General features: G+C 40.3%; 1 protein-coding gene across 1 annotated transcript in view; it reads right to left on the bottom strand.

The window, feature by feature from the left end:
• Positions 1-7,219: 7,219 nt before the first annotated feature.
• The window catches only part of ACVR2B (activin A receptor type 2B), a 249,148-nt gene continuing 229,147 nt past the window's right edge, over positions 7,220-27,220 (bottom strand). Inside the window, exons 8-11 of the mRNA XM_077491193.1 lie at positions 21,157-21,271; positions 19,593-19,731; positions 16,350-16,480; positions 7,220-14,582 (exon numbers count right to left, since the gene is read on the bottom strand). Coding sequence (XP_077347319.1) covers positions 14,388-14,582; positions 16,350-16,480; positions 19,593-19,731; positions 21,157-21,271 — 580 coding nt within the window. The 3' untranslated portion in view covers positions 7,220-14,387. The remainder of the gene's footprint in view (positions 14,583-16,349; positions 16,481-19,592; positions 19,732-21,156; positions 21,272-27,220) is intronic.

Genomic DNA, 27,220 nt, shown 5'->3' with positions numbered 1-27,220 from the left:
CAATTTTGAAAAAAATTTATAACATTTTTTACTTTTTACTATAAAAAATATTCCAAAAAAACACAACAATTTTCTTCATCAGTGTAGGCCAATATATATTCTTCTACATATTTTTTGAGGAAAAAAAAAAAATCGCAATAAGTGTATGTTGATTGGTTTGTGCAAAAGTTATAGTGTGTACAAAATAGGGGATAGATTTATAGCATTTTTATTATTATTATTTTTTTACTAGTAATCTGTGATTTTTAGCGTGAATGTGACATTGCGGCAGACAGATCGGACAATTATTTTTGGACAATTGACATTTATACAGCGATCAGTGCTATAAAAATGCACTGATTACTGTATAAATGTCACTGGCAGGGAAGGAATTAACACTAGGGGTGATCAAGGGGTTAAATGTGTTCCCTGGGAGGTGTTTCTAACTGTGGCGGGATGGGACTGACTGGAACAGGAGAGAGATAGCTGTTCATAATCACTAGGAACAGCAAATAACACTCTCCCCCTGCTGTCAGAACAGGGATCTGTCAGTTTACATTGACAGATCCCTGTTCCCGGGTCTCTTTCTCAAATCGTGGTTGCCGGCAAACACAATCTCCCAAATCCAATTCGCAATAGTGTGAACATAGCCTGAATGTGACCGTTCTTTGCACAGAGACAGTTATAATCCCTGCAGGCTTTCACTCTAGGTTGTCTGATCTCCATTAACTGCTTCTGGACCAGCCCCCGTAGTTATACTGCGGCAGGATTGGCTCCCCTGCGTGAGCCATCGTAGCTGTACATCGGCTCTTTAAGATGCCTCCGGTGGCGTGCGTGCCTTAAGGATGTCCCTGGAGCTGATGCGAGTGCTCGGCGGGTGCGATGACTGCCAGGCACCCGCAATTGCTCTTTACAGAACGAGGACGGGAATGTGTGTGTAAACACACATATCGTGGTTCCCCTCGTGTGTTCATACTGAGTATGAACACGGATCTCTCACACCTAGGGAGCACAGTTAACCCCTTGATCACCCCTTGTGTTAAACCCTTCCCTGCCATTGCCATTTATACAGTAAATTGGTGCACTTTTATAGCACTGGTCCCAAAAACGTGTCAAGTGTCCAATTTGTCCGCCGCAATATCGCAGTCCCGGTAAGAATCGCTGATCGCCGCCATTACTAGTAAAAATAATAAAAATTCCATAAATCTATCCCCTATTTTGTAGACACTGTACCTTTTGCACAGACCAATCAATATACGCTTATTGTGATTTTTTTTAACAAAAATATGTAGAAGAATACATATCAGCCTAAACTGAGGAAACTATAGGTTTTTGTTTTTTAAATTTGGGATATTTATTATAGCAAAAAGTAAAAGATTTTTTATTTTTTTTCAAAATTGCCGCTCTTCTTTTGTTTATAGCGCAAATAATAAAAAACGCAGAGGTGATCAAATGGCACCAAAAGAAAGCTTTATTTATGGGAAAAAAAGGACATTTTGTTTGGGTACAGCGTCGCACGACCGCACAATTATCAGTTAAAATAACGCAGTGCTGTATCGCAGAAAATGACCTGGTCATTGAGCAGCCAAATCTTCCGAGGCTGAAGTGGTTAAGGAGCTCAGCAACCTTACAGAAGTGAGTACACCATTGCATTTTACCTTATCTTCTTACATTTCATCTAACAATATGTTAAGCCACTACACTAGAAGGAACCCTGCCACAGCCTCTGTCTTTTTTATTCTTATTCTTGAAGGCACCCCAGTTGCAGTGCCTTGAAAAAGAATTCATACCCAGTGGCATCACTAGAGGGTGACTATTGGGGCTATAGCCCCGAATCTGGGGCCCACAGCCTAGAGTTTCTTGCCGCAGGATCCCTGCCTAACCAGCGGGCCACAGCTGTGATGTTTGGACTGCAGATGAGAGGAGAGGAGAGAAACGAGCATGCGGATGAGCAGAGATTACATTATCTTTGTCTGACCACTCCACATCACCACTCTTTCGCCCTCACAGTCGGGCCTCTTCAATGTGGGAGCGAGGTGCGGCAGGGAGCAGAGAGATGTTATCTCTCACTGCCCGCCACACATCAGCGCTCTTCCACCTTCACAGCGCAGGCCTCTTCAATGTCAGAGGTGCGGCGTGAAGCAGCGAGATTATATCATCTCTCACTGCCCGCCCCACATCACCACTCTTCTGCCCTTACTAAATGGACCAGTGCTGCCAGCCCGCCACCAATGCAGCAACAGTGCACCTTTGGTGGCACTGGCTGGGATGGCAAATGACAATCCACATCAGTTGGCAAGTGACAGCATACATCTGGTGGCAAGTGACAGCCCACATCTGGTGGCAGACGATGTGGCAAGTGACAATCTGCAAATGGCAGCAGGTGATGTGGCAAGTGGCAATCTGAAAATGGTGGCAGGTGACGTGGCAATCTGAAAATGGTGGCAGATGACGTGACAATCCGCATCTGGTGGCAAGTGATAATCCACATCTGGTGGCAGGCAACATGGCAAGTGACAATTCACATCTAGTGGCAGGTGATGGTGGCAAGTAAAAAGATGCATCTGGTGACAGGAGACGGTGACACGCTGCATCTAGTGACAGGTGATGGTGGAAAGTGACATGCTGCATCTGGTGGCAGGAGATGTGGCATGTGACACACTCTGGGCTCCCACAAATTCTGTATTATGGTGAGTTGAACCACTTCATTATATATTAGAATGTAACAATAGAAAAAATGTGCTTCAATCACCCTGACACCATATCAACCATGGTGCCATGATGATTGAAGCGCCAACACCAGCCATTGCGCGCAAAAAATTGCTTAACACTGGCCTGAGGTCTGGACTTTGATTAGGCCTGGACTTTGATTAGGCCATTCTAACACATGAATATGCTTTGATCTAAACCATGGGTCTTCAAACTATGGCCCTCCAGTTGTTCAGGAACTACAATTCCCATCATGCTTAGTCATGTCTGTGAATGTCAGAGTTTTACAATACCTCATGGCATGTGTAGTTTGGCAGCAGCTGGAGGGCCGTAGTTTGAGGATCCCTAATCTAAACCATTCCATTGTAGCTCTGGCTGTATGTTTAGGGTTGTTGTCCTGCAGGAGCGTGAACCTCCACCCCAGTCAAGTCTTTTGCAGACTAACATCTTCTAAGACTTCCCTGTGTTTGGCTCCATCTTCCCATCAACTCTGAAAAAATGTGCATTATTTATTTATTTTGGAGCCTGTAAAGCATTGTACCAGCGATCAGCAGATGGTGCCATGTAGGTCTCCAGCAGATCTGTCCGTGTAGCTGTGTGTTCATACGGCAAAAAGATACAATCTGACAGGAAGAGAGAAGGGCAGGCACAGTTAAAAAATAGCGACAGCTAGCAGGGGCCTGTTCCATTCATAACAGGTTACATGATACACCCTGTATATAGGTGTAATATGTAACATGTTACGAAAGGTGAACTTATACTTTATGGCATGGTTTTGATGGAAAGTATATAAAATTTGAATCCTGAAATTGGATTTACACTTGATAGAATATCCAATGAAGCACTCTTCAAAATTATGTGAAAATATCCAACTTTGATCAGCAAAAAAAATGCATAAGGGGACAGAGGTCACCTGGTATGCAACAAAACAAAATATAGTAAATACAGAAAATTCCTAGTTCCTAATTTACCTAAATCGTTCAGTCATCAAGGTGGCAATGGCCGGTTGCAGGTCTGGGCTAACTAAGGCAAAGGAGGATTTCAAAAAGCATCACAGTGGCTTAGTGGTTAGCACCTTTGCGTAGCAGCTTCAAGGTCATTGACTTAAGTCCCAACAACAACACTACCTGTATGGAGTGAAAGGCAAACTGGTAGGTTCATTGGCTCCTGTCTAAACTGCCTCTAGTATATGTATGTAAGATGGGAACCATAGATTTACAAGCTTCTCAAGGAGCAGAGCTGCACAAGGTTTAGGAAAGATCATGACCATATAATCATTAAGCACCCTCATGGTTAACAGAGGATAAAATTAGAAGCAGACTTGAAAAAAAACTTATCATAAATAAGTCACCGGGACCAGATGGCTTTCACTCGAGGGTCCTTAAAGAACTCAGTCAAGTAATTGCCAGACTATTGTTCCTAATTTTTACAAACAGTCTACTGACTGCAATGGTACCAGCTTATTGGAGAAAAGCACCAATCTTTAAAAAAGGAGCAAGATACATCCCTGAGAAATACAGACCAGTTAGCCTAACATCAATAGTATGCAAGCTCTTGGAAGAGATAAGGGAATATATACAAGATTTTAGTACTGAAAACAGTATCATTAGCAGTAATCAGCATGGATTCACGAAAAATCGCTCTTGCCAAACAAATCTATTAACCTTCTATGAGGTGGTGAGCTGCCATCTAGATGAAGGAAGGCCGGTAGACCTAGCATATGTGGCTTTTGCAAAGGCATTTGATACAGTTCCCCACAAACATTTACTGTACAAACTAAGGTCTGTCGGCGTGGACCAAAGGGTGAGTACTTGGACTGAAAACTGGCTACAAGGACGAGTTCAGAGGGGTAGTGATAAATGGGGAGTACCCGGAATGGTCCGGTATGGAAAGTGGGATTCCCCAAGGTTCTGTCTTTGACAGGGGATATGATTTCAATGTACAAACACCGTACTGGTGACCCTGCAATAAGGATAAAGCATTTCCATGAAGGGACATTTAAAAAGATTTGCAGCCACTAAAATTAGACTAAAAGATATTTAACCGGAAACTGCGTAGAGGGCTCTTTACGGTAAGAGCGGTAAAAATGTGGAACGCTCTTCCACAAGCAGTGGTTTCAGCAGGGAGCATAGATAATTTCAAAAAACTATTAGATAGGCACCTAAACGACCATAACATACAGGGGTATACAATTTAATATTGACATAAAAGCGCACACACACACAGGTTGGACTTGATGGACTTGTGTCTTTTTCAACCTTACCAACTATGTATGTAGGATCCATCCTGCTGTTGGATTGACAGTTGGCTCCACCTTTCAGTGCACAGCTGAGAGTCACCAGCTACAGCCCTCTCCCTAGCCCAGTGCTCCAGTATGCAAACTGGGAAGAGCAGTGATTGACTGTCATTGCTCTCTGCAATCGGCAGTCATGTCTTAGAACTGACGGACAGATATTGCAGCACGGAGGGTAGTATGGGCAGCACTAAGTTTATCTACCCAGACACTAGAATGCATTGCTTCAACCAATGAGCCCACAGTATCCAGCATGTGAAGCTCCACGACGACATACTGGCAGTAAAAAATCATCTCCAGTCTCTGCTAAAAAGTCTGTGCCCCCCTTACATTCTGCAAGTGGAAGTGAGTGAGGCAGTTTGGACTGTAATTTCTGAAGATAAATTGGGCAGTGGAGCGTCAGAGGCATATTTACAGGTGTTAGTACAGGTGTTAGTATCCAATGCTTTGGAGAGGGGGGGGGGGGGGGGCGTGTTTTCTGGGTCTGGAGAAGTTTAAGATCCTGCTCTGAGAAAAGGGAGCTATCAACCTGAAGGGTACTTGGGAGTTATTTCAGTGCCTGCCACAGAATCTCTTCTGTTTGTCCCAAGTGCTCCTGAGCTTCTGAAGAGAACACGAACAACCTCGGCTTTCCAGACCACTTGTGTACACTGTGGTATGTCTTGTATAAGAAGGATATGGTATACACGTGTAGCCAGGAACTGGTATATAGAAAAACAGGGTCTTACCCTGTCCATGATGATGGTCCCATCTGCCATCAGCTCCACCTGTCACAATTCTCATACTCCCAAAGGTTTCTTCAGGGTTTGGGTGCCATAAGGATAGACCATGGTCCTTATATAGCACCCTGTGGTTGACTCACTGGCTGCTCCATTTAATAAGGCGAGCCCCAAACACAAGACACAGTGCCCAAGGAAAACATTACAGGCTGGCCCACAATGGGGGTCTGGGTATGATTCCAAAGGTGTACATTTTTAGATGGAAGTCTGCAATGACAACTCCTATATTTCACCCATAACAAATTAATGTGAATGGAATGTCCATTAATCAGGCTCCTCCAGTATGTAGAGGCATGTGCATTTGTTATCAGATAATTTATGAAAAATGTAAAGCGATACTGGAACATTCTGCTGTGTGGTTCAATGGAAGACCTTTGTGTTGAATTCGACAGTGACAGATTAGATATGGACTGTAAGAGAACAACAACATAAGGACAAATTTGTCAGTGATTCAACTAGGGCTCACATTTTTGAGAGGGAGCAGTAAAACAGAATCATTATGTGGCACTACAATGCAAGAAGTAGACCATGTAACAAGCACCTGATGCTGCTTGGGAGTAAACTACTAGGGGCATCTGCAGTCACGCTCTCCTCCATCCACAAGCATAACTAATGCACATTTGGACAATCCCTGCACTTTTCAAATATATGAATGTTCATATTTATAGTACACCAGTATGGATCACACTTTTGGAATAATACTGTATATGGGTACCTGCTGCCACTTTATTTCAAGAGCTGAAGAAAACATAGTAGTTAAAATCCTAGCATACAGTATGCAAACACCGTCGTTGTGAAGGGACTGTCAGCAAATTGGCTCCAGGCAGGTAATGTCACTTGACTACTAGGAACCAGAACGTGGCCAATGTTTAGGAAGCCAGCTGCATTTGCATACGCTATGCCAGGACTGTGTTAAGCCTGGTACACCCAGCAGGTTGAAGGGAAAAAAAACTGTCAGCTCCAGTCAGAGCCGCTGTACTGATGATCTGATATTAGTACAGCAATCTCCCCCCGCTGATCTGTTGTGTTCTGACAGGGAGATGGCCCCCCCACCAGAACACTCTGATCAGCGCTCTCAGTCATTGGCTGACAGTGCTGATTGGGAGCCGGCACAGCAATATCCCCCCGCTGATCTGTTGTGTTCTGACAGGGAGATGCCCCCCCCCCCCACCAGAACACTCTGATCAGCGCTCTCAGCCATTGGCTGAGTGCGCTGATTGGGAGCCGGTCGGTTGCCTTACACACGGGCCCAAATGTGAGCCAGTGTTTATTGAACCGTCCAATGTCATCCAACATTCTGCCCCTGTGAATGGGGCTAAACAAGACAAAGGGATGCACAAAAATAATCGAAATACTTTGCCAGGGTATACAGTCTTATAGGCAACAAAAGTAAAAGGTCCTATTTAAATAATTGTGTGTCAGTATACTATATAATGCAAAACAAACCAACACCACCAGATCATTTTTTACCTGTAATTTATTGTTCAATTTCATATACAAAAAAAGATAAACTTGAAATAGTCCTTTCTAAAAAGTCCTCATATTGGTTATGGTCTGACTGCTTCTCACAGGGCAAATACTACATTCATGACAATTTATCCTGGCACCCAGTGAAAAATAAAGCAGTCAAACCAGAACTTCACAATGTCTAATCTCAAACCTGATACATTTCTCTTCTAAACAGACTACAGTAAAAGGGGACAAAGCTTCACAGCAAATTATCAACTATGATACATTGTTCTCTTAAAACCACCTTAATTATTTACCTGCAATGTAATAAACACATGTTTTACTGATGGACATATCTATTTAAACACATAGTAGAATAAATAAATATGTCCCTCAAAGTCCATCAATTCAAATGGGTTACAGCAACAGGCTCAACTGTATATATAAGTGTATACTTATATTTATATATATATTCTTTAAACAGGATATTTTAGAATAATGATTGTTAAATCAGTAGTACAAGCTATCTCTGCTACATATAATTATAGCTACAATTGTGAAATATAACACACATGATTTCACTTTGCATTGTATTCAAATGGTACTTTATGAATTGGGACTAAATACAAAAAAAAAAAGAAAAAAGAAAAAAAAAAAAACACATTGACCATCATCAAAACTTCCCACCAAGCTGCTTAGTACAGTTACCAAAAACAAAAGTATTCTTTTTTTTCTTCTGTAAAAACAGATTTAAAAAATCTTTGTACAAAGAATGTTAACAGCATACACTTTTTCCTTGAAGTATTTAACAAGTTAATAAAAAAGAAATATTTGGAGGATCCTACTGTCAGCATATTATACATGTTCATAAGACAGTTGTGTTTAAATTAATTCTAAATGATACATTCAGAAATGTGTCCCCTTTCCCAAAAATTAAATAACAATTAATTCTTACAATCTCAAAAAAAAAAAAAAAAAAATAGGATTCCTGATAAACTTTGAAGATCAACACAAAGGTCAACCTAGACTTTCACTGAACATGCAATTTGTACACAGATGACCTTACAGAATTTAAGAAAAAACTAGAAACCCATAATGCATGATGTTCCTATAGTAAAAGTCATCAATTAAGCAAACATGTAGAGAATAAAGTATACAAACTATGTATTTTTTTTTTAAATGTATTAGCTCATATGGTTGAAGGAGATGTCATCACGCCAGAGTAGCTGTATATCTGCCTCCTGATGGAGGTTCGTGAACTGTGCATGTTCCGTATGGACAAGTGTGTGTGTGCGTGTGTGTGTGCGTGTATGTGTGTGTGTTTTTTCCTCTTCCTTTTTTTGATGTAGGCTGGTACTGTTCTTATAGTGCCCGGTTTCTTTGTTTCCACGATGTGTGGTTTTGTTGTATATCCCTGTTCTAAAATTTCAATAAAATGTAATATATAAAGAGACCCCGGGAATTTAGTATTTGGTCTTTTAAAATTATATTTTCATTTTCAGAAAAAAGGTTTGGATAAAACCTCCCCAGTGGACAGAACATACTTTGATTTTTCAATCTCCTAGCACTAAAAAAAAGAAATGCACGTGTAGCTAGGTTTAACTATAGGAACAACATGAATTAAAGCTTAAGTTTTTCTTTGAAAACGGCATTGTGCAGATTGAGAAAATAGTTACAGTTAAGACGCCAGTGATTAAATTTTATCCAAACAAATAGCTTTTGAAATTGATACTTCAAGGTGATTAATTGCATCTTACTATGCTTCTCCATGATTGGAGACATTACAATACCCTTGGACCAGATTCTTCAAAATAAGAATCTAAGAACCACTATGTACACAAACGTTTGACACATACTCAAACACTGACAAAGCCAACTTTTCTTTTCCGTCGGATTTACAGAAATATTACTAAAGAAGTTCCTTTTCACTGAAAAATAAAATGGACGTAAATTCATCTCACCCATTCCTTTCTCAAAATAACATATGTGAGTAATGGGCTCTGACTCTTTATATCAAAGATTGGCATGGTAAGCATAAGCAAGGCATGGACTATCCTTAAAAGTTTAACAACCTGTGTGGAAATATACCTGAAATATAATGCGCATTAAAAAAAGCTAGAGAGTTCTTAAGGAATGCATTTTCTACCAGCTAGTATTTAGCTTTTCTTACTGTAAACAAAAGCAACAGATTCTTTTTTGGATTTTTTGGGGGATTTAAAACAAATTAAGGCTGGCCATACGTGGTCGAATTCCGAACAAATTTTGTTTTCAAAATCAGAAATTTTGAGCCTTTATTGATCCGATGGTGCCACAATTGATTTTCGAAATTTGACCAACCAAGCCTTTAATTTCACCTCATGTTGCTACAGAAAATTATTTTGAAATTCGACCCATGTATGGCTTAAACATGATTTTTTTTTTTTTTTAAATCAGGACAAATCTGAAAAAAAAAATACTAAAATTTTAAATAGTATTTCCTATATTTATTTTTTGGCACATAGTAAAGTCACTTGGGGGATGTAATTAATTATTTTTTATGTAAATAAATTAAGCATTTTCTAACAAAAAAACATATCTCTCCATACATTTCTGGGTGACTTTATATTTGCATTACCTGATTCACAACCTGCTTTCTCTTTTCTTTATTTTAAATTAGCCATGTACAAATTTAAACCAAGAAAATGAAGAAACAAGATATTTGCCATTAAGCTTAACAAATTAGTCAGGGTTGTAAAAATGTATACTATGAAATAAATCAACTGACAGCCCACAGGATGCCATCCGGAATCTATACTTTGGATCTGGGGAGGGAAAGTTCTAATTTAGCTTTTTTGTAAAAAAAAAGAAAAAAAAATCTTTTAACACATTTTTCAAATTTCAGAAATCCACACAAAAGGTCCTCATCTATTTAAATGGGATATCCGTAATGCAATACTGTTTAACGGGAGCTATGAGGTAATTGGTTTAAAAAAGTCACTGAATCCCAAGAGTCAGAACAATAATTACAAGACCATTAGAAAATAAAATGTAGGTAAATGATGAGTCAAATTATGAAGCTTTGCACAGCTGTTTTGTTCCTCCCTAGTGAAACAAAGGCACAAACATATTCTTGTTTAGCTTTAAAACATTTAAAAAAGTGTTCCATCACAGAGGAAATTACAAAAGATTTGAGGTCTTATCATAATCCATGAGATATACAGAATGCACAAATGTTAACAGAATTGTTGTTAATAGAAAATAGATGACCATAATAAAAAGGTATGCACATAAATAGAATAATTAACAGAACGACCATCACTGTTACGTTTAAAAAAAAATTGCTACAAAATTTTTCAAGGTTCTAACAGAAAACTTCGCTATTGCATCTGAATAATACAAACATCTACTATCATATTTTAGTGTAAAATTATTGCTAACTTTCCCCATTTCTATTTATTATACATATCAAGTCGCTAGGTTTTCAGATTGGCATTTTTTTTTTTTTTAGGAAACAATTTTAAAAGTTACAGGAATGCAGACTGTAAATTTTGAGAGTGGATTTAAAAAAGTCCAAACTATTGGAATTTACATATCTGTGGAAAAAAGTACATCCATATACCAACCATAATACACATAATTAAAAGTGTGAAGTACTTTAATATTTTCCACATATATTCACATTTTCACAGTTACTCTTCCTTTATGAAATACGTTTCAAAATAACATCATTATAATTTACTTTTGCCTTATTACATGGATTGGCATGTAATGTCTAGATATTACTTGGTGTCTATAAAAAAAAAACAAAAAAACACCAAAATTATAAAGACTTGTTTCTATTTTGTTATATTATTCTCTGATTTGACAAGCATATTAATTATTTTGACATTTTGTTTGCTAGTACTGTAATATATTCACAATCAACTCTCAATGTACGTCTGCATATTTCTCGTTGTCTCTTTGAAACTGAATCATTCTTATAGTCTCCCTAAATTTATCAACCTTTGGTTTTGGAAGAGTTTCACTTCTGTAAGACCTTGAAAAACGTAGCAATGCTTTCTTTAGGTATTTTTCATAGACAAATTCTGTTATATTTAGGTTACATGTCAAACTGATTTAATCTAAAAAAATATACAAAAGTTATGTTAAATGTTTAATGACCAACAAATGGATATTTACATCCTAGTTACATTGCTTAAAAAGTGAATGTCAGGTAATGTTCATGGGATGTTTAAAATGTGTATGAGATAGATATGTATATATATATATATATATATATATATATATATATATATATATACATACACACACACACACACACACACACACACACACATATTTGTGAACATTTCCCTACGGCTAAGCTAATTTAACTGCTGAAAGCAATACTTCAAAAGCAAATCTTCATGCAACACTTTGTAAAATTGTGTTCTGCATTTAAGTAAAAGATTATTTTGGTTACCTAAAAAAAATGAAAAGTATTTTTTCCCCCCACATGAAATTCTTCAGAATGAAGCATAGAGTTGATGTATTCACCCTCATGAACACAACATGTTGTAATAAAAAAAAAAAAGATTTTTGTTCCACTAAACACATAACATAACTTATGTTACAGTAATGTAACAATTTATTCCCTACAGAAAAAAAGGGTTTGTACAGATTGTACAATAAAATCCCACATACAGATTCTGGTTATTTTTCATATATTCCAGGTTTGGTTGTGTAGTACTGACAACATAATATAAAAACTTCTAAAATAATGCTAAAATTGGCAATAAAAAAAAAAAAGTCAGGCACATAATGTGCCATTTTTGCAACAACATTCTAATCACATGATCATACTGTCTAAAAAGACATACATCTTAGTAGAAGGCTATCAAATCAAATATGGCACTTGTACTTAGGACATTAAAGCTTCTGAGATTTGCTTTTTTTTTTAATTAGGGAAGGAAAAACAGAACAGCTGCAAAGTTCACTTTGACATAATTGAGAGATGACAGTAAGCCTTTCCTAATAAAAAAAAAAAAAAATGGATATCCAAGGTGCAATTAAAGAAAAAGACTAAATAGTCTTTGTTAACAGTATTTGTGAATAAAGGCACATTAACAAACACATAAAAGAATATATGTAGCTTACATTTAGATAATCATAATAACCATATTAACGCCCAATCCCTTCCTTTCCTCACAAATTTTTTTTTTTACATGGAAAGCATGGTAGGAAACTACCAACTGCAAGTCTTTTAAATGTCACTCTGCAGACAAAGAAAATCCAGAATAGGAATGACAGAAAAAGAAAAGGCTTACTGTCAGATAAAACTATACATGGCCAAACAGCCATTACAAATGTATGAATGATACCAAATTATCTTATTTAGGCAGTTCATCTACAAATTTATACAATTATTTACAATGGTGCTCTTATAAAAACAAAAAGGTAGCACTTCCTAAGAGATTCTGAAAATTATTTTTTTTTCCTTTTATTTTTTTTTTAAATTCCCTTGTCAGAAAAGCCAACTTACATTAAAATATACTTACTACAAGACAACACAACTAAAAATATATAATAAACTTATACAAGTACAAAATTCTGAGGTATTTCTGGTTTGAGGTGGTCTATGGTCATGACATTTTTTGAAATTTTATCTACTTTTTCTTTTGTAATTGAACTCCATCATGTATTGGATACGACACAATGCGTAAACTGTGCAGTTACCCAACACTTGAAGAGGTCTACCTTGGAAGCCACGTAAATTGAATGCGTTTATTAAAAAACAAAAACAAAAAAAACTAAAACTAAAAAAACATTGCTTGTTTTGCAGATGAAAAATGTATCCAAGTATTGAATCAGCAGCATCAGAAACATTCACTGACTTGAGCAAGGTTATGGCAAATCTAGTGGGATCTGAATATGCACCAAGCTAGGTTTTAAAATTCCAAGGTACAGAGAAGGAATACCTTACAGCAACACCAATGCAGGTAAAAAGGATGTTTACATGCATCACGTGAACAGACTGTTTTTGTTTAAAGCTTTTAATGGTTGCCAAGCTCATGACCCGTTGATGCTAGTGTGGAGTCACCTGGTTATCTAACAAGGCAGCTGACATTTCCTGAACATGAAAAAATACATTTCCAGTATATCGGTGTTCTTAATTGCCTATATGGACTTTGTAGATCAGGTCTGTGCAAGCTAAAACTATGGAGATGTAATGCCCCCCCCCCCCCCCCACATCCTTCCACAGCCACTAGTTAGAACATGAACATTCTCCATAGCCGAAGCACTGCAAGATCATCATTCTTAGGTTATACTAAACCACACCATGAGACTATTAAGGTCTTCCTTTCTCTGTCCTGGTTTTGTATGGCAACGCTCTGCTCTGAAAAAGCATCCTTCCCCCTTTAAATAATTTTACCTGAGGAGTAGCTTCATAGCAATAAACCATTTGCCAAATGCTGCAATGTGCAACCACCATCTGCCCTGCCCACACAAAGAACCTCTGAAATATTTAGCTCTCAAAATGAGAGAACATTCGGTTTTGAGTTTCTCTACATGTTACAAAGACACCCGTTAGATCCGTAAAAGACACAACAGACAATTTTTGGAGAGCTAGGTCCAGAAGGTAAGAATAGAAGGTGATCACGGTTGTTGAGAGGAAATCCTGTTTGTGGAAGGTGTATCTTATGTAACAGTCTTTAGCTTACTACAAAGTTTGCAGCATTTTGTAGGTGGTCTCCAATGGGTCCTCTCCCGAGAACCTCACACATAAGAGAAACCAATATATTACCTAAAAAGGAGTTTACTGAGGTTCTGAAGTACCTTCACCTTTTTGCATTCATAAGTCGGCACCTGAATGCTTGCTGAGATGTTCATTTTGTTTTTTTTTCTTTTTGTTTTTTTACAGTTTTTGATTTTTTAATATTCATATATTTATATATATGTACACAATAGAACAACGTGCTGGTAAAATTGATCCAACCCATCCCAACGAGAAACAAAATAAAAATTCGAAAAAAAAAAAAAAAAATTCAACAAAAACCCATAATAATAAAAAAGTCAAGTTAAAATAGCAGCTGCGTTCGTGTGTGTGTGTGTGTGTGGATGCATTTTTTTTCCTTTTTTATATTTTTATATAGAAGTGTTTTTCATAATTTTTCTGCTGTTTTGAACCTTGAGTCTGGAAAGACGAAAGCAACAATGACTCAGATACTGGACTCTTTGGGCGGCAAGTCCACATTGGTGACAGATGTAACAATGGATACAAGGCAGTCCGAGGTAGTGCCATTCACTGATTTTCGGATTTGAGAAATGCGTTCCTCCACACAGCCTGCAGACAGCCGCGCTTCTGCATCATGGTCCCAGCACTCTTCAATTGTGACACATAACTGAGCCAAACCCTGACAAAATAAAGGGTTACAGTAAATGCTTCATATCTATAGCATGTCAATCAAAAAAGTTACACCATTTGGACAGATCTGTGACAATAGAAGCAAAATTATCAATGTTGCCCATAGCACCCAAAATCCATCTTTGTGAAGACTCTTCCAACACTGGTGCATCATTTATGTATAAACTTTCTCTAGTCAGGATAAAGACAACTCAACACACAATTTCATTTTCATGTAGAACCTGGCCTAATGTAGCCTGGTATCACTGCCAGTTTAGTACCAATGTAGACATTAGTAGAAAATTTAAGGAATCCACAGACCTTATTAAAGTTATTCTCTTAAGAAAAACACGGAGGCTGCTATCGCTGACCTTTTCATCTAAAATTATTGCTGCCTGATTAATGCAGGCTCTCTTACGTCTACTCTTTGGGTCACCAACATAGACTCAATATGCAAATATTGATTTCATGCTTTTTTTATCTTTACTACATGAGCGCCGGAAAATTTTGCCCCCTTCACGACCAACCTATATTTTGCTATTCAGCACTGAACTAATTTAACTGTCAATTGCGGGACATGTAACACTGTACCCAAACTAAATTTATATTTTTTGGTGGTATTTGATCACTACTGAATCTTTTTTTAAATGATATAAATGAAAAAAAAGATAATAACTTTTTTTTTTTTTTTTTTTTTTTTACTTTCTGCTATAAAACCTATCCAATAAAAAATATTTAAAAAAAAAATAGTTTTAAAAAATATTTCCTCATAAATTTAGACCAAAATGTATTCTGCTACATGTCTTTGGTAAAGAAAAAAAACAAGAAAAAATAATAAATGTACATTAATTGGTTTGCGTAAAAGTTATAGCGTCTACAAACTATGAGCTATATATTGGAATTATTATTATTATTTTTTTAATACTATTAATGGCAGAAATTAGCAACTTATAGTAGGACTATCATAGCGTGGTGGGAAATCCAACACCGACACTTTGTGGGAAATAACTACCACTGATATCAGCAGCGATGCATTACAGTGATCACTGCTAATATACACAGTCACTGTGCTAACAACACTGGCTGGGAAGGGGTTAACATCTATGGGCAATCAAGGGGTTAATTGTGTGCCTAACAATTGTTAATGTGTTAACTTCATGCTATTTTCTAATACACAGATTTGTTTATTTTCCCTGCTTTACAAGGAAAAGAAACAAAGCAGTTCTTCCTTCTGTATAGAGCCCTATGTTGTTTATCAACACAGGGCTCTAGGCTGTGATTCGATACTGCAGATCAGCAGGTGCCAGGCATGAATCTTTGGCCAGGATCTGCAGGTGAACTCCCGCTGTGTCCAATCACAAGGGAGTAGGGCGAGCGGGGCGCATGCATGCCTGAAACCCTGTCTTGCTTGCTCCTTCATTGAATGTACAAGGTTGGACTGATGAAAGGCTCATTGGTTGCCTGGCCTCTTTTTGGACTATAACCGCGCATGTTTTGCAATACAAGTTTTCTCATAGTTATCTACTTTGGGTCAGTTCCTGACACCCAATTGTGGTCTTCCATGGATTCCTGTCTTAAACTCTTTACCCTTAATGCATGTCATCATTGAAAACTTCTGCACTCTTTTTTGTATTATGTTATGTTTTACCGTAATTCTGAAAACAATAAAAATGATTGAAACATAAAATGAGAACAGAGGGAAGATAAATTTGTTTTTGTTGATAAAGCCAAAGTAGGCTGAGAATATTTTAATGAAATAAAATTAAGTGGCACTTACTGGATGTTTTAACCAGTGGTCTTTAAATACAGGGCGCATCTTCTTGTGCACCACTACTTCCTGTAAGTCTTCTAAAGAAGGATGCTGACCGATCTCTTCTTCAAATGGTAACATATACTCATCAACGGGCCCTGGAAAATGAAGCAGTAACATATACTCAATAAACAGGCCCCACACAAACCCAGATTTTTTTTTATGCTTAAAACTGAAGTTCAGCCATAAAAAAAAAAAAAAAAAAAATAGAAAAAAAAGAAGTACAGCGCTAAGTAAATTCTGTAAATTAAGATTGCTTTGGGAATTAAAAGTGATAATAGTTTATTTTCATCAAATAACTTCTAAGTACACTAATGCCGCGAACAAACGATCGGACTATCCGGCGGACCTGTGTCCGCCAGACAATCCGCCTGTGTGTGGGCTCCGGCTGACTTTTTCTTTCCAAAAGTCCGGCGGACTTAGAAAGAAGTTTTGACTCAAAATTGTCTGCTGGACTCGGCAGTCCAGCAGACAATCCCCCCGTCTGTGTGCTAGTCCGCCGGACTTTTGAAATTAACAGACTTGCCCACACACGGAGAAAAGTCTGTTCATTTTGAATGTGACTCCAGGTAGATGGGACTAGCGCAGGAAGTCAATGTCACTGCCTCCATCGGAGAGATTGACACCTCGCGAGCCCCGTCACCTGGTATGGACTTAAAGGGGAAGCCCTACGTCGAAAAAACGGCGTGGGGGTTCCCCCAAGGTCCATAGCAGACCCTTATCCGAGCATGCAGCCCGGCCGGTCAGGAAAGGGGGTGGGGATGAGCGAGCTGCCCCCACCCTCCTGAGCCATACCAGGCCGCGTGCCCTCAACATGGGGGGGTGCTTTGGGGAAAGGGGGCCCTGCGCCCCCCCCACCAATTTTAAATCGTCCAAGCGATGGACACTGGGGGCAAGGCTGCACTGACAATGCTGCAATGAAAATACTGCAATGGACACTGATACGGCATTTAAATGTAAGTTTTTTTCCTTCCTAAACTTCCCTCCTAAAAGTTTTTTTAAAATTCCCCCCTAATCTTGGGGTGCGTGTTATACGCCAGCGTGTGTTATACACCGATAAATACGGTACTTTATTACAGGTAGGTGGGCTTACTAAAGCTATAAAAGAACTTTTGCTCTTTTTTATGGTGACATTTTAGCTTTAATAACAATTTATTAAACTGTGAATTTTAGAATGTAAAAATTCATGAGAGATATTTGTATTTTATCTACTTTTCTTTATACTTATATCAATGCAGATAAGGCAGACATATTAAAACACATGTATTAATTATTATTGAAAATAATGTACAATACGTGGCAGAAGCAGTATTACACTAAAAGACCAGTAGAAGAGTCGAGAACATTTCTAAGGAGGAACACCGAGACAAGTCTTCTTGCCTTAAATCTGAACTCCAGCTAGGAAATAAACTTTACTCTTTATCCCTCTGTCTGCTTCGAGGCAATTTTTTTCTTTTTTTATCCCCTTAATGCCTGAAGGCAAAAAAATAAAAATCTTTATGCTTGAATGCAGTTTTTCAACGTTGACACGTTAGTAAAGTTGTACATATCAATATCTTTTTTAAACTTTGGCTGTATACATCTCTTGCCATTACCATGACCCCCCACCAAAAACAAAACAAAATAAAATTCTCCTACTAATGCTGTTTGCGGCGATATCACGCGTGTATATTTGCGTTTTGTTTTAGTAGGGCTGTTTTTTTCATCCCACCTAAACACACTAAGGCTGGGTTCACACCGCTGCGGGGGGAGAACCGGATGCGATTCGCACAGCAAATCACATCCGATCTCCGTAGCACTGCGAGTTCAGCCATACAGATAGTATGGCTGAACTCGCAGCTGTCCCGCAGCAAACTCGCACAGGACCCTTTTTTGGGTCCGCAACGGAATCGGATCGCATGGGGGTTCACACCATGCGATCCGATTCCTGTGCGAGTCGGCAGATCGCACTGCGATATGCCGACGGATCTGGGGGTGTCATTAACATAACATTGACACCCCCAGCCGTCCGCATAGGGCAGTGTGAACTGCCGGCGGGAGGTGAGCGATGCGGGAAAACGCCGCGGATTCGCGGCGTTCCCGCATCGCAATAGTGTGAACCTAGCCTAAAACACCAAGTTTTTTGTTTTTTCTTTAATCCTTACATACAAAATATGATTTTGACACAAATCTGACCTTTCACCCTAACCGAATCATTTTATTATTTACATAATTCTCTGACTAGGTGAAAAAGAAAATGTGCCTTTTTCTGTATTCAGAGGATTTTGGATCTAGGTTTGGTTCACACTGCTCCGACTTGTGAGACCGTAAGTTGCATGACATGTCAAATGTAATGTTTTCCTATGAGAGGCGTCTTAACTGATACTACACAAGTCACTCTGACTTTAGAAAAGGTTCCTGCACTACTTTGGTCCGACTTGGGTGGATTTCAGACTTTTTACAAGTCCTAAATACCATCCAAGTGGTAAGGAAGCTGCAAGGCAAAGTCACAGGGAGAGTCGAATCACGTTGGTGTTGCAGCAGTATGCACCGAGCCTTGAATCTCCCCAACAAGTCACAGGCAGCAATAAAAACAGACAGATGTTCTAATGCCTCTCCACTCAATCCCAAACTAAAAAAACCACATTTTTGCCATTAGCCCACGTTCACATTGTCCAATTTGGCATGTGATTTGACATGTCAAATTGCATGCCAAATCAGAGCCTATTTTCTGGCAATGGCACCGTCTAAATCGGTGCAATGCCAATTTTACGGTGCCAAACCAATTCTCAAGTAGTTTCTGCACTACTTTTGGAGACTTTGGGCTTGATTTCAACAGACATCTGTCCATGAACCCACACAGATGTCTATCAAAACGCCCCCGAACTCGCACTGAAATGCCGGTTTGAAATCGTGTGAGTTCAGCTGAATTTGCACGATTCCAAATCTGCCCTCAGTTTGAATGTGGGCTTAGTGACACTTTGGGGTAGATTTAATAAAGCCAGAGAGTGCAAAATCTGGTGCAGCTGTGTATGGTAGCCAATCAGCTGATAACTTCAGTTTGTTCAATTAAGCATTGATAAAAAAAAAACATGGAAGCCGATTGGTTTCTATGCAGAGCTGCACCAGATTTTGCACTCTCCAGTTTCAGTAAGTCATATACAATGTATGCCACAACATCTTGTAAGCAAATGTTAGCCTAAGATATCTCTAGGGGCATTAAAAACTTACCATCGACAGCTGTACATCTAGCTACAATCTCCCACAGAACGAGCCCCATGGCGTACATGTCTATCCTGAGAAAGGCATCTCGCTGGAAGTTTATTGCTCCTTCTAGCACCTCTGGAGCCATATACCTCCTCGTTCCAACCTAGATAAAATATGGCAAAGTTTTCCATCACATTGCATAGGAAATGGATTGGAAAAATACATCTAGTGAAAGTTAAAAAATAAAGCACATAAACAGCCAAGACCTCCCCCCCATTTGTCATGGGGAGATTTCCCTTTACTTTCTGTACTGTAGATGCAACAGGAAGTAAAAGGAAATCTTTTTAGTATAGCAAACACTGTATTTATCGGCCTATAACACGCACTTATTTCCCCCTAAAATCAGGGGGAAATCAGGGGTGCGTGTTATACGCTGATCCCCCGCCGTTCCTAACCTTCTATGCCACTCTCGGCGGCTTTCAGGTATTTTCGGCCGTTCTTGGGTAGATCCGCTCTGTATCTCAGCGGCGCCATTTTTAAAATGGCAAAGACACTGACAAGCCTGCAAACGACTGACAAGGCTGCAATCAACTGACAAGGCTGCAATCAACTGACAAGGCTGCAAATGACTGACAAGGCTGCAATGCAAGGCTGCAAATGACACTGATAAGGATGCATTGATGGGCATTTAAATGCAAGTTTTTTTCCTTAAACTTCCTTCCTAAAAGTTTTTTTCTTTTAAATTCCCTCCTAAACGTGGGGTGCATGTTATACGCCGGCACATGTTTTACTTATCTGCTCTGTGTAATGGTTTTGCACAGAGCAGTCCTAATCCGCTTCTTTTTGGGTCTCCCGCTGGCAGTCCTGGTTCCTCCACTCTGTGGACTGCCCCCATAGCAAGCCTCCTGCTATTGGTGCACTGAAGCAGGCTCGCTCCCAAACCACACTCCTGTAAACAGACATTATCCATTCACACACAGCGTGACTTGACCACTGCCCCCCACTCTCCTCTCATTGGCTCACTGGCTGTTAATAACAGCAGCTGGAGCCAAGGGCTGCCACTGCTGTGTGAGTCAATGAGGAGAGACCAACCCAGGAGAGCTGCTCATGTACGTTGCTGGATAGAGGGGGGGGGGGGCTCAGGTAAGTATAGTTTGCACATCTAAAGCCAAAACTTTCTTTTTTTTTCTTTTAGGCACGGCTAGACTAAGTCATAGTTAAAACCCCTTTCAATATTTGTCCCATTGGGAAGAAATTCCTTCCTGTCTTGAGATACAACAGGAAGTTAGAGGAGATCTCTCCAAAGTGAGCAAAATCATCCAGAAAAAATGCCCTCATTGGAAGATTTTCCACCATTACTATTCCTGCAACCCTACAACCCCAAATTTTAGATTTTTTTTTATTTTCAGTCCCAGTGACACTAGTCATCAGGACGAATTGAGTGTAAATATCCCTAGTAAAAACATAGAACGCAAATGAAACCCGACAGTGGTTCCAACCCTTGCCAGCTGTATTTAAAACAGGGAACCCCCCCCCAAAAAAAAAAACTGGCTTTAGATACACTTTAAGAAATTAGGAGAATACTTGCCTGCCCATGAGTATCACCAGGAGGTTTTCCAGGTTCAAATCGTACAGCTAACCCGAAATCTGCCAAAATTGCCGTCAGGTCATTTTTCAACAATACGTTCTTACTTTTAAAATCTCTGTAGGAGGAAAAAATAAATAAAAAATTAAGTTAAGACAGAATCAGCTAAGAAACAGAACAGAATACAAAAAAAAGTCAGCAAAAATATATACTAGATATTTACAAACTTAAAAGTCAAGTGTAACCTGTATTAAGATCCCAAAGAAGAGCTCTACTTTTTTTGTGTCATTTAAGGCAGTGTTGAAATCTCACCCCTTGAGCAGAACGTGGTCATGAATGATGGCTGTTTTTGTAACTATGGATACTAATAGCCCTGATTGTAGGTAATAAAATGGAATTAATCATATCAATAACTGTTACAGGAAGCCCTTAAAGCGGAACTAAAATCCTCAATATGCCCACCCCTCCATCTTTCAGTGAAGCGTTAGTTACATCGCTCGCCAGCTGCTGTCATCTTCTTCCTGGGTGTTGGGTTTTCGGCCTCTTGATTATCCAGTGGGGAAATGTGCATGGGGGGGTAAGTCGTTCTGGCACAGCCACAGTGTGCTGGGAATGCTCAATGAGCTGTACATGCACAGTTCAGGGTACATTCAATAGAAAATTGTAAGCAGGCAGATAGTTGTGTATTTTTGTAGAAGAGACCTAGCATGTCTCTTCTGCAATAAAGAGCTGCTTACTTGCAGTCTTCTAAAAGCTAGCTTTAGTTCTGCTTTAAAGTATACTTTTAAATACATTTAAGATCAATTTACAAAGTAATGTATGTGTTACTAGCCATTAAGATTGTTACAGCAATTACTACGAATATAACTGGCACCAACAGGGCAGGACTTAGGGTGGTCGGGGGCCCCTGGGCTTGAGCCACTTTCGGGCCCTACCTGCTATACATTACCGTATAACACACACTGGCGTATAACACACGCCCAAAGTTTAGGAGGGAAGTTTGAGAAAAAAAACTTACATTTATATGCCCATCAATGCAGCCTTGTCAGTGTAATTTGCAGCCTTGTCGTCATTGCAGTCTTGAAGTTTAAAAATGGCGCCGCAGAGATACAGAGTCCTGTGTATCTTTGCGGCTCTCGGGTCTGCTCGCAGTCCCAAGCGGAGCCGAGAGTAGCCGAGTATACTTGGCTCGGCTCACAGTCACAGACATCCCAACTAGGGATGAGCTCCAGCGTGTTCGCACACTCCCCGTGCAGAGCCCGCCAGGAAGTTGGTGCAGCGCTGCGCGAATCACAGGCAGTGAGACATTGCCCCGATGTGTGCTGCGTTGCGCTGACTTCCTGGCGGGCTCTGCACATAGAGTGTATGAACACGCCGGAGCTCATCCCTAATCCCAACCTGCAAAAACTAATTTCAGGGAGGTGACGCAACAAGACCCCCCACATGACACATTAATATATGTGTGAACATTTTCTGTGTATGTGTGTATAATGTCACTCATATGCAGCCTATGTCACACATATACACCTCATATCACTCAAGAGCAAGAACAAGAGAGGATCAGAGACTGCAGACAGGGAACAAGAGAGGATCAGAGACTGCAGACAGGGAACAAGAGAGGATCAGAGACTGCAGACACGGTACAAGAGATGGTCAGAGACTACAGACACGGTACAAGAGATGGTCAGAGACTGCAGACACGGTACAAGAGATGGTCAGAGCCTGCAGACACGGTACAAGAGATGGTCAGAGCCTGCAGACACGGTACAAGAGATGGTCAGAGCCTGCAGACACGGTACATGGGATGGTCAGAGACTGCAGACACGGTACATGGGATGGTCAGAGACTGCAGACACGGTACATGGGATGGTCAGAGACTGCAGACACGGTACATGGGATGGTCAGAGACTGCAGACACGATACATGGGATGGTCAGAGACTGCAGACACGGTAAGAGAGATGATCAGAGACTGCAGACACGGTACAAGAGATGATCAGAGACTGCAGACACGGTACAAGAGATGGTCAGAGCCTGCAGACACGGTACATGGGATGGTCAGAGACTGCAGACACGGTACATGGGATGGTCAGAGACTGCAGACACGGTACAAGAGATGGTCAGAGACTGCTGATATGGTTGAACTCAGTGTACATATATATAGTATTGCAGGACTGTGACACTCTATTTAAACCGGTTCTGCAAGATCAAGTCAGTAATTCTTCTTTGAAAAGTGCAACCAAGTGACAAGGCAGCAGCACATTTCATTTCCAAAAGAACATTTTTCTTACAAACATTGATCTGGTCAGGATTAGTGGAGGACAGTAAACAGTTAATGGGTCTGTGAAACTTCTAGCCTGAATCAGCACAAAATCCTTCACAAAAACATCAAACTGTGCAGCACATAGAGAGCTCTGGCTAAATAGCTGAGCTGAAATGGTTAACAATCAGCCAAGTGTGACCCCTCACTGAATACACAAAGCTGGGGGGCTGCAGGGTCTTCCAGAAATCTGATCACAGTGTGCAGCTATAAAGAAAAAACAAAGATTACAGAGGGAGGGGCTGATCAGTAACTTTGCACTGTCTAAAGACACATTTCTGGAAGACACTGTCCGGCCAGCATTGCATGTGACTGTGCAGGGCTCCCCACCATCTTCTTCCCATTCAGCCAGAATGATGTGTGCTCAGTGCTGCAGGATCTTCCTATAGTCATACCTTCCTCTGCTATGTCCTCCTGGGGCTTCAGGTGCTGGGTATCTCCCTCCCAGCTCCCCCATTCAGCATCTGTGTAGTCAAATGTGGCGGGCTGGAGAGGGGGAGGGGAGTTACACTCCGTCTGCTGCACAATACACAGACTTGCTCCTCCAGCCCTCGCTGTTACATATTTCCTCAGCCCCTCAGCCTACTGTTCACAGCACAGCCCCGCCCCCGCTTCTCTCGCTGTTCCAAATCTCCTAGCAGCTGACAGTGTCCCTCTGAGTGACAGGTTCAGCTATGTATCTTGGCAGGGCTGCGGGGCCCCCTATTGGGCGGGGCCCCTGGGCTTGAGCCCAGTCAAGCCCAATAGTAAGTCCGGCCCTGGGCACCACACAACTTTGTAAATACAACCCCTTACTGCTTTCTTCGTTTACCCTTTCTGTGCTTTCGTTTCAATTCAGCCTGTCTAGAGTCAACTGGCCAACAGTACAGTATAGAGTGCAGCTACCTGGCTTGATTACATTTCTTCAGTGATTCTAGTACTGCACTTAAATCACAATCAGAAGCAGGCAATCCCTTCCAAGTTCTACTATACATAATAATCTAATTCGATAAAGCTCTTATAAAGCACACATACAGTGCGCCTGATTGAGTCATGTGAATTATAGATTTGTAAGGAAAGACCCACTTTTTGATCACCTCTCTGGCCAGAATTCTTCACATTAAACAAGTAGCAACAAATTAGAAATCATCTCTGGAAATAGATGCAAGTCTTCCCTTAAAAATCCCCTCTAGAGTGCAAATGGCAAATCTTTTTTTTCCTGATTAAGTGGACTGTTAAGGCTATTGAATATCAAAAGAGAAGTTTTGCCAATAGTACCATGTGAACAGAGGTCTAAAGGCATGAGTGCTCGGTCTGTGGCCCTCCAGCTGTTTCGGAACTACAAGCCACTGACAGTTGCAAGCATGGCTCCTTGCAAAGCCATGATGGGACTTGTAGTTCTGCAACAGCTGGAGGGCAACAGGCTGAGCACCCATGGTCTAAGGGCTAGTATATTATTATATGGCTTCTTTGCCTAAAAGATCTCTCCGCCAGCTCCAAAGGATGTGCTTAGCCAATAATTCTGCATCCCACAGCCATTGTCCAAAATAATATCTTATTCACAACTTAAATCTACAGATCATACCAGATGATGCGTTCCAGACTTAACATCCTTAAGCTGGCCATACATCACACAATTTTCTTGTTCAATTTCCTTCAGATTTACATTCAACTATGTAGAGCAAGGGCCTGCCTGATTGCATACAAATTGAAAGTGTTTAGGTTTGACCTAACGTTATATGGTTTTGGTTAAACTAAAGGAAAATTGTACAAGAACATTGTATAATGTATAGCAAGCCTTAATCTTACCTGGTATAGACATTTAAAGTGATTGTAAAGGAATTAAAAAGAAAAACATACATACATATTATATTTGCCTGCTCTTTGCAATGGTTTTGCACACAGAAGCACGATCATCCTTTTCTGGGGATCCCATCAGTGCTCCAGGCCCTTCCACTCTTTACAATACCATCATAGCAAGCTGCTTTCTATAGGGGCACTGATGTGGGCTCGATCCCAAGACTCTGTGTGTCCATTTATGCACACAGCACAGAGCGGCCTCTCCCCCACTCCCTCTTGACAGGCTGTAATGGAAGCAGTAAGAGCCAAAGGCTCCATGTCTCGTGAGGAGAGAGGGAGCACGCCACTGCTTTCAGGCACAGAGCTGGATCGAGATTGGTCTCAGGAAAGCATTAACCACTTCATACAGGGCACTTTCACCCCCTTCCTTCCCAGGCCAATTTTCAGCTTGCAGCTCTGTCACACTTTAATGACAATTGCGTGTTCATGCAACACTGTACCCAAATTAATTTTTTCCTCAGTTTTGGCCAATATGTATTCTTCTACATATTTTTGGTAAAAAAAAAAAAAGCACACAATAAGTGTATATTGATTGGTTTGCACAAAAGTTATAGCGCCTACAAAATAGGTTATTTATGGATTTTTTTTTACTAGTAATGGCGGTGACTGCGACATTGCGGCAGACAGATCGGACACTTGACACTTTTTTTTAAAACATTGACATTTATACAGTGATCAATGCTATAAATAGCCACTGATTACTGTATAAATGTCACTGGCAGGGAAGGGGTTAACACTAGGGGGCGATCAAGGGGTTAAATGTGCTCCCTTACTGTGTGTTTTAACTGTGGGGGGATGGGACTGACTGGAGGAGAAGACCGATTGGTGTTCCTATATACTACCCTGTTTCCCCAAAAATAAGACCTGGCGTGATTGTCGGTGTTGGCTGCAATATAAGCCCTACCCTACCAAATAAGCCCTAGTTAAAGTCTTTGTAGGTCTTATTTGCAGGGTAGGGCTTATTTGGGGGGTAGGGTTTACATTGCAGCCATCACTGACAATCACGCTAGGTTTTATTTTTGGGGAAACAGGGTAGGAATACACGCTCTGTCTCCTCTCCCCTGACAGGATGTGGATCTGTGTGTTTACACACACAGATCCACGTTCCTGTTCTGTCACGAGGGATCGCAGGTGCCCAGCAAACATCGTGGCCGCTGGGCACGTGCATTAGCTCCTTGGTGATGCGGCACACCCCTATGCCAGCGGGAAGAGGATGATGTCATATGATGCCCGCCCGCGATAAGCGATCCCCTCTGCGGACGTCATATGACTATGGGCGGGATGGGAAGTGGTTAAAGCTGAATGTTACCCATAACAGCTCAATAACTTGATAAAAAATAATGTTCTTTAGCAAGGAACACACATTTCGCATTAATAATTATGCTACCAAAATTAGTGTGTGTTGTAAATTGCCTCCAGCATGGCCCCTGTACTTGCTGGAGGCTGCCATTTTGTTGAAGCCCAGAGCCCCTGAACAGCAGTTAAGTTATAAAGTGGAACTAAACCCATCAATTTAATGGTTAAAAAAAAAAAGTTACATTCCTGGAATTCCGGAATTGCTAATGTGTTCTCATCCAAACTGTCAAACCATCAAATGCCTGAAGTCATAACAGAGCACATGTGCAGCCCCATGGCAGTTGCAGATTAAACAGAAGCAACGTCCTTGGCTGTAAAGGAAAGGGGGGGTTTAAATCAGTTTTAAGGCTGTCATCAGATCAGACTCTACAAACTCTACAGTGCCTAAAAATTGAGAGCAACTGAGCATGCGCAGAGCGAGGCAGTGTATTACTGGATTTTAACCACACTATAGCCGAATGACAGCTACAGCGTGGACCTGAATTTCCGTGAGGCCGTCCCCGGTCCCTTACCATGTGATCAGCTGTCAGTATTGTTGATCCTTACTATGACTA

The sequence above is a fragment of the Lithobates pipiens genome, unplaced genomic scaffold, assembly GCF_037356315.1.
Source record: "Lithobates pipiens isolate NorthernLeopardFrog02 unplaced genomic scaffold, aLitPip1_a1.2 Scaffold_19, whole genome shotgun sequence".
In the NCBI taxonomy this organism is placed as follows: domain Eukaryota; kingdom Metazoa; phylum Chordata; class Amphibia; order Anura; family Ranidae; genus Lithobates; species Lithobates pipiens.
The sequence above is the reverse complement of the archived record's forward strand: the minus strand, read 5'-3'. Positions and strand labels throughout refer to the sequence as shown.